The 7,445-nt window shown below is 36.7% G+C and overlaps 1 protein-coding gene across 1 annotated transcript in view; it reads right to left on the reverse strand.

The window, feature by feature from the left end:
• LOC103777650 (transformation/transcription domain-associated protein) overlaps nucleotides 1-6,720 on the reverse strand; it is a gene marked incomplete at its 5' end in the record, with an annotated part of 37,595 nt that extends 30,875 nt beyond the window's left edge. The window contains 3 exons of the mRNA XM_008945209.1: nucleotides 5,443-5,578; nucleotides 6,080-6,192; nucleotides 6,583-6,720. Of these exons, the coding sequence (XP_008943457.1) occupies nucleotides 5,443-5,578; nucleotides 6,080-6,192; nucleotides 6,583-6,720 (387 nt within the window). The remainder of the gene's footprint in view (nucleotides 1-5,442; nucleotides 5,579-6,079; nucleotides 6,193-6,582) is intronic.
• Between the last annotated feature and the right edge of the window lie 725 nt (nucleotides 6,721-7,445).

Consider the following 7,445-nt stretch of genomic DNA (forward strand, 5'->3'; position numbering starts at 1 on the left):
TGAAAGCACTCTTCCAACAGGAGCACGAAGCTCACTGCAAACCAATTCACCCTGTACAAAGACAAAAGATGCTTCTCAGCAGATAACACAAACTACCTTGGAAATGCTTCAGGAGTCCCAGAACAAGTAATGTCAACTTCTCACTTAAAGGGATCCCCAACCCTGTATGTCAGCACCTTATGCCAGCCCTGTACTTCCTAACTGCCTGCTCTGGGACATGACTAAGTTTGTGAGAACAAACAGTTAATAATTTAAGTCATCTACAACCAGTGTTCCCATTTATGTCAAGATAACTTCTGAGTATAGGTGCAAAGTGAGGTCAAAGTGCTAAAATAATTTTTAAATTTTTAAGGTTATTTAAAACCATTTTATTAAAATACTGGAACAGTGGAAATACAGCAACTAAAACCAGTAGAGTACCTGAATTATCTAGCAGCTTCATTCTGGGAGTATTTTACAGTGAATTTGCACTTAACCAACACTCACTAATTGACAGGGCAGGCCTTAAATCTAGAACTTTTTCACTTCTTTCTTCACCTTTACAACAAGCCCTTCATAGTTTGATATGCAACAGAAATCCCTCTGCTTTACCTTCTTGTTGATATACTGTATCTTAACCATTACAATTGTTATTTCTGTTACCCTCAACCAACTTTTACACCTGAACCAGCAAAGAGAAACTGCCAGGTAGCACCTTACACTTACACAGTGAAAATAATCTCCTTTATTACATTATCTACTGGATCATTAAACACAACGGCAATGTGAGCAAATGGAAATGAGTGTTGGGTCCTATCAAATGCCACTTGCTGTTTTAATAGTTCAACTTTAATAGGTAGATTATTAAAAATGTTTCACAAAGATTTACAAAAACTGATACATATTTGCCATCCTTTCTGACCTCTCCTGTGAATCAACCATGGAACTCGATAAAAACCATCCACACTAAAGAACTTCAGCAGAATTGGAGTAGTGAGTACAGCAGCATATAATCAATTCTTCTTTCACATCCTAATATTTACACAAATGTATCCTGACACTTTTATAGGAACATGAGTAGAGCCACAAAAGCTCCATTTATGGCTTCAGCAGCATCTTCTCCTTAGTCGTTTAGTAAATGTCTCATTACTGAAAATATCTCATTTAACACAACTGCAGCTAAAGCATATCAGCAGTTACTAATGGTTGTCGCTTCTACTCAGCTTGCAAATCTCAGAAACCAGAACCTGTCAGACATGATCTATTTTATTCTGTTCAGACTCAAGGTTCATAATATACTGTACAATATAGTTCTTATTTTAGACTTTAAAGGTTTTTCAAATAGTATTATTTCTATAATTAGCCACTGAAGATGCATACTTAAATAGGACACAAAATACCAATTGTTCTAAGAACAAAAGAAGTTCATTAAAATGTAAATATAACCTATAAGGCAATTTTGTAGCATACACAGCTTGCTACTTAGAGACTCAGCTTCGCACAGGCTGATAAATGATAAAATCTATCTTTAGAGACATTCATTTAATTTGAACTATTAGTACTGAAGATAGTGAAAAATTCCATTTCAAACATTGCAATGGTTGGATACCCTTAATTTAAGTTCCATCTAAAGACAACACTACCTTTAATCAACCAACTTTTACTGTTTTCATAGTTCAGCCTTTAAATCAAAACATAATTATCACATCCACCTATTTTCCTTTCTGACAAAATAAAAGTGTTACAGAAGAATAAACATACTACATTTTTAAAAATGCAATATTCACTCTTATTTTGAAGAATGTAAGACAGACACAATTTGGCATATTCAACATGTGAGACTAAGTTGTCACAAAGAAGCACACTAAGGATGTTTTGTATACAGGAAATTAATCCTGCAAGATACTGGAATTAAAAGATGTTCAGCATTTTTCATAATCATGTTTAACTTTTGTAAGTACTATGAAACTAGACAGTCAACTCTCAATTTGACACGTGTTACTAGTAACCAGTAGTTATTGGTTCAAAACAAGCAGTACTGATGAAACAATAAACGCCAATTAAGTGAGGGACTAATCTTTCTGGCTCCCTCTGCAATATGAAAAGACACTACTTAAGGCTTTGCTCAGAGCTTTGTCAGTGAAATTGTATTTTAAATACACAATTCACCTCCTTATTCCAAACTCATTTTCAGCAGAGTAATTCCAGTAATGTCACACCATATAGCAACAGTGCAGTGAAGATCAGCAAGCTCCTTTCCACTCACAATTTAATGTGGTAGGCTCACCTTTCAGATTTCAGCTCTACATCAGGTTTATATTTCTACACTAACTAATCACAGATGGACAGCTCTTCCTACCATGAAAGGAGTATATTCCCTTAAAAAAAAAAGAATTTAAAGAATCCAACACATTCTCAATCTTCTATAGAACACTGGTACAACACACAAAGTAAAAAGAAAAATACCATAAAAATCTTCTGGTGACTCCAATACAGAAGTCTGTCATTGGCCCCAGGAAGCCTGAAATGGCTGTAGGGCCTGACACTTTATAGCAACCTCAAGGACAATAACCACCAGCTTATTCACATGGGATGGTTCTTAAAACAGTTGGGAAGAAGATGCCTAGCAGAGGATGAAGAGGAAGTTATCTCATACCGCCAACTTTTTTGCATGTGGAAGAATGCACCAAAAGTTGCTCTCAGATAGAACTGTCTACCTACACATTTTCTGTTTCCTTTCCAGAAAGTGGGGGGCCCTTAATAGCATGTTTCCCTAGTCATGGAAACTTCATTCACAAAAAAAAAGGTTCATGAACACTTGGAAAGAAGAAAGATCACGCAGATTTAAATCTCTGAAAGTGTTATTTTCTCTGTAGCACACTCCCCACCTTCAACCTGCCCTGTCACAGTCAGAACTTTACAAGCATTCATTGATCAAGCACATGGATAGCACAGAATAGAGCCTCATGAGTGAAACCCAGGAAAGGACAAAGGGAAGGTTAAACATTTCACACGTGCATGCTGTTCCACAAAATGAATTACAAGCAGAACACAGTAATGAACTCCATAATGAATCAGGAAGGTCAACAGCAGGGAAGAACAAACAGTCCATACTCTCTGTTACCAAATGAAGATGATAACTACTCACTCGCCATACCTAACAAAAGAGGCCAAGTATTGTGCTGCTTTTTAAAAGAGCATACAACACACAGGGCACATCTATGCCACTTCAGATGAAGAATATGTCCAGAAAGGCTGTGGTGTCTTGATTCTTAGAGATAGTAAAACTTTCCTACACAAGGCAACTCAATCTGTGTGGGCCCTGCTCTGAATGGGGCATTGGACAGATGACCTCTAGAAGTCTCTTCCAACTCCAAGTATTTTATGATTCTGTAAACTTTACATTAAAAAATAAAGTATTATCAATGAATTAAGGTTCTGAGGAAACCATGGAACATCAGGAAACTCAAAACTCAAGTTTTACAGTTCCACAGAACATCAGATAATGAGCTTAAAGGAAACAACTCTGACTAGCAGTGCTGTCTTGAAACCTCATCACTCTGTATCATTAACAGATACATCTAGAAGTCTGTACCATCATTATGGTATTTACTTTTAGCACAGGGTTTACCACAATTTGTCACAATTTGAAAGGAGACAAAAATAACTTTTAGCCTCATTTCAATTTTTTTTTTAGGATAGTCTGGTGATATAAACAGTGCCACTACACAAAAAGCCCACTCTTTCTTATGACTAGTCTCAGTATTTTTACTTTTATGCTTTCTAGTGTAAAGGTGATGCACACAAAAAACACTTCAGGGAACACATTTGAAAGTCAATCATCTAAAAGCTGGTCTTGTGCTTATGCATTATGACTTTATTTACTTCATAAACCTACTTCTGCACACTCAAAGTATTTTCTCCCCAGAAGTAACCTATCCCTTTTTGTAATCCCAGTGATCCTTGTTCAAGTCCAATCCCCACCTCTCTCCCTGCCAAGCAACTCAAATCCTGTCTCCTGCACAGCCAGTCTCATTGATAGACCCGGCTATTTTTATAAAGTCCTTTACATGTTCTCAGTAGAAAGCTCTTTCTTCAACTTCTTGTTTCAGCCTATTTACCCAGTAATAATCCCTGTCACTCCTAGTCAAATTTGAACACCTCCAGCCTCACCTCAGATGTCTCTCATAGCTTCACAACCTCAGGCTCATGCCAGTGGTTCATTACCTGCTCTTTTCATCCCTCATTCTTGTTAGTTCTCCACCTTCCAGTCTTGACCACACTGCCTCCCACCTCTGGTGCTCTCAAGGTAATTTTTTTAATCTTATGTAACATATATATTTCAAGATCAAGTGAGCCTTATTTTAAATGGAACTAAAGTAGACTCACAAGTGAGAAAAAAATCAGAAACCTAGCAGTTAATTTGCAGTAAAGGACAGATACAGGAAGCAATCCCCAGACACACAGTACAGAAAAACACTGCTAATGAAGGCTATAAAATCTAAGAAACAAGAAAAACAACATGTGCCAAGTAAGTAATCCCTATACGTTTCCCACCACATATAAAAAACTTCAAATTTGACACTGTCTTCATTAAAACAATAACTACTGGTATAATCTGCAGTGTACACCAGCCTCACCAAGCCATCTACACTGAATCTCACATTTCATGTGTTGCTTTTTCAAGGATTTTTTAACATCCATCCAGAAAGACAGCCTTACAAATATTCCTCAGATACACTAAACTATTTAATGTAACTCAAATTTTGCTGACAAGTCCCTGACCCTCACATTTTCATACACGCCTTAATTCCCCTTCATGTGCTGTGGAGAGGAACAGAACAAATTGCAGTTTTAGATATGGGCAGTAGAAGCTGAGAACACTTTAGCTTTGCCTTTCAGGAGCTAAAACAAAGACAGCCAAGGCAATGGCCTTTTGCTCTTTTACACCTGGAAGCACAGTTATGCTGTCCACAGGCAGGAGGATTATAATAGATGTATTTTCACACTTTATTCCCTTTCAGCCAAGGGACATTCGTTCCTGTAAAGGTGTAAAATGCAGAAAAAGTGTCCCAGCCCAGTAATGCATTATTTTAAATAATATCATATACTTGCAAATGTTACATTTTAAGTTTCTCCACACATCCCTGCTGGTACACACTTCTGTGGCAAGCATTTCTTGCTTTTTAATGACCCATTACCATGCACCTTGTCTTTCACCCGCCCTCACTAATTTTGTTACATGGTACAGCTTTATAAACAGATAGAAAAGAGAACCAAGTTCATCTGCTGAAATTACAAGCTTCAATTGCCAAAATATCCAGCTGTGTGCTGGGACATAAAAATAGACTTTTAAAAGAGCAGTTCACTGTCTGTGAAGTGAACTGCAGTGCTGACTTGTTAAAATGTAATCAGTAAAATGAAGAAAGAAACTAAACATTAGCATAAAAACCCCTCACTCACCTGCACCAGAGCCTCCTTCATAGCAGTCCAGTTTGAGACCCTCCATGCACATTCCAGCACTAGGTAAGGATTTATATGACCTTTTGACTGGCCATATTCTGTCAAGGGTTCCCACTGGTTCAATTCTTTTGAGCAACTAAGAAAATTGAACGCATTGTCAATTCGTTTACCAAAAAAATTAAATTTCAATAAATATGCATCAGAACATTTTCTGCATATTTGTTTGTCTATGAATAGCTTTCCAAACACAGCAAAAGTTTTATCCAGATGGGAAAACTATTTAATGATTTATTCATTGATTGATCTATTACCAGTTACAATACAAAAATCTGTGAACAGGGAAGAGCTGCATTTTTTGTCTCCCTGAATAAGCATTTTAAATAGGAAAAACAAATGTTAGCTCTAGTCCATTTCCACCAATAGCAAGTCACATTGCTACAACACTTCAGGCATATCACTTCTGAGGGTCTGTTAAGGGACTAAGAAAATAGTACTTTTTATTTCCTTTAGTTTCTCCTGTGTTTGAGCTAAGTCCTGGGCCAAGTTTGTTCTTGTAATTAGTAGTTTAAACCAGCAGGATATTTTACTTCTACTGCAGGGTGAAAATACTTGTTCTACCTCAGCTTTAAAGTCTTACCGGATCCAATGGTCTTCCCAGAGCTGATACTCAGGAAAGATGGAAGGGGAAGCATTGTTCCGTTCATGCTCTTTCTTAGCCTTTTCCATTGCTTTTTCATATGTTTCTTGTGCCTAAATAAAATTCAAACCATTTTATTTTTCCATCTGCTATATATGCATTAACTCAATATTATTTTTCTTAAAAAAAGTGGTAAAAAAACTCTTATAAATTCTAAAATTTTAAAATTAAGAAAAAAACCCCTGTGTTAACTCATTCCTGAATATAGTCATTATTTGACAGCTTTAGAAATGTCATGAAAATATGATGGGTGTTCTCAAAAATCTCACCTTATCTAGGCACTACATGGCCTCAGACTAATACTTGAGCCAGGAGAAAAGCTGCGGCACTTTCTATTTTATACAATTAAATTCTTTATTAACATTCAGAATGTTTTCTTGCTGACCAGAATATTTATCCTGACATTTGAACTACTCAAATTCTTTCTAAACCCAAGAGTGTACCTGTTCAAAAAAGCCATGCTGTTCGTAGGCAATAGCTGTTGCAGTCTCTGGGAATTTACAGCGTTTCTGCCATAGTCCAGCCCACATATCCTCTTCTTGTAACAACGAGTAGAGCTCAGCAAGGGAATCCAGTATTTCCTAGAATGTTAACACACATATTTCTCCACATTCAAGCTCTCCTTATAAAACACAGTAGATAACAAAACTGCATGTTCTACACTAAGGCAAATTGAGAAAGACATGGAAGTAGAGAAGCGTTTATACAAACTCTTTCCGAAACTCTAGAAGGCAAGCACTTGGTAACACCCAACAGATGAAAGAAGCATGAGAGCATAAGAAAACTCTAGAAGGCAAGCACTTGATAACACCCAACTCCTGAGAACAACCTCACTGTATTCCAGGGCAAAAGCAGCCCTACACCTTGTACACCTATTCTTGCTTGTCTTCCTTAATATGTCAGATCAAATCATAGAAAGTGAAATTATTTAACGAGCAAACAACTCAGTCTTTAATGTAGAAAGAATCTGTAGTATTTAGCTGATCACAAACATGCCTAGGTACATCATAACTACCTGACACACCACTAAACACAACAGCATCTGTTTACAGGGAATTAATTTTGTTTAGCTAATAATTCTTTAAGGTCATATATCAATGGATTTGATTAGGGACTGCATACTCCCTTTGAGGGAACAGAGACAATACAAACTTCTACTCAAGACTTAAAATTAGGGGCAGAAATGGTTTAATCTAGTTCTACAGTGCTGCAGAGAATTAGTGTCAAAAGCAGATGGAAAAGAGGGATCACAAGAGAAATACAAGAAAAAAAATCAATGACAGATGAAAGAAGCATGAGAGCATAA

The sequence above is a fragment of the Merops nubicus genome, unplaced genomic scaffold (genome assembly GCF_000691845.1).
Source record: "Merops nubicus isolate BGI_N331 unplaced genomic scaffold, ASM69184v1 scaffold17558, whole genome shotgun sequence".
NCBI lineage: Eukaryota > Metazoa > Chordata > Aves > Coraciiformes > Meropidae > Merops > Merops nubicus.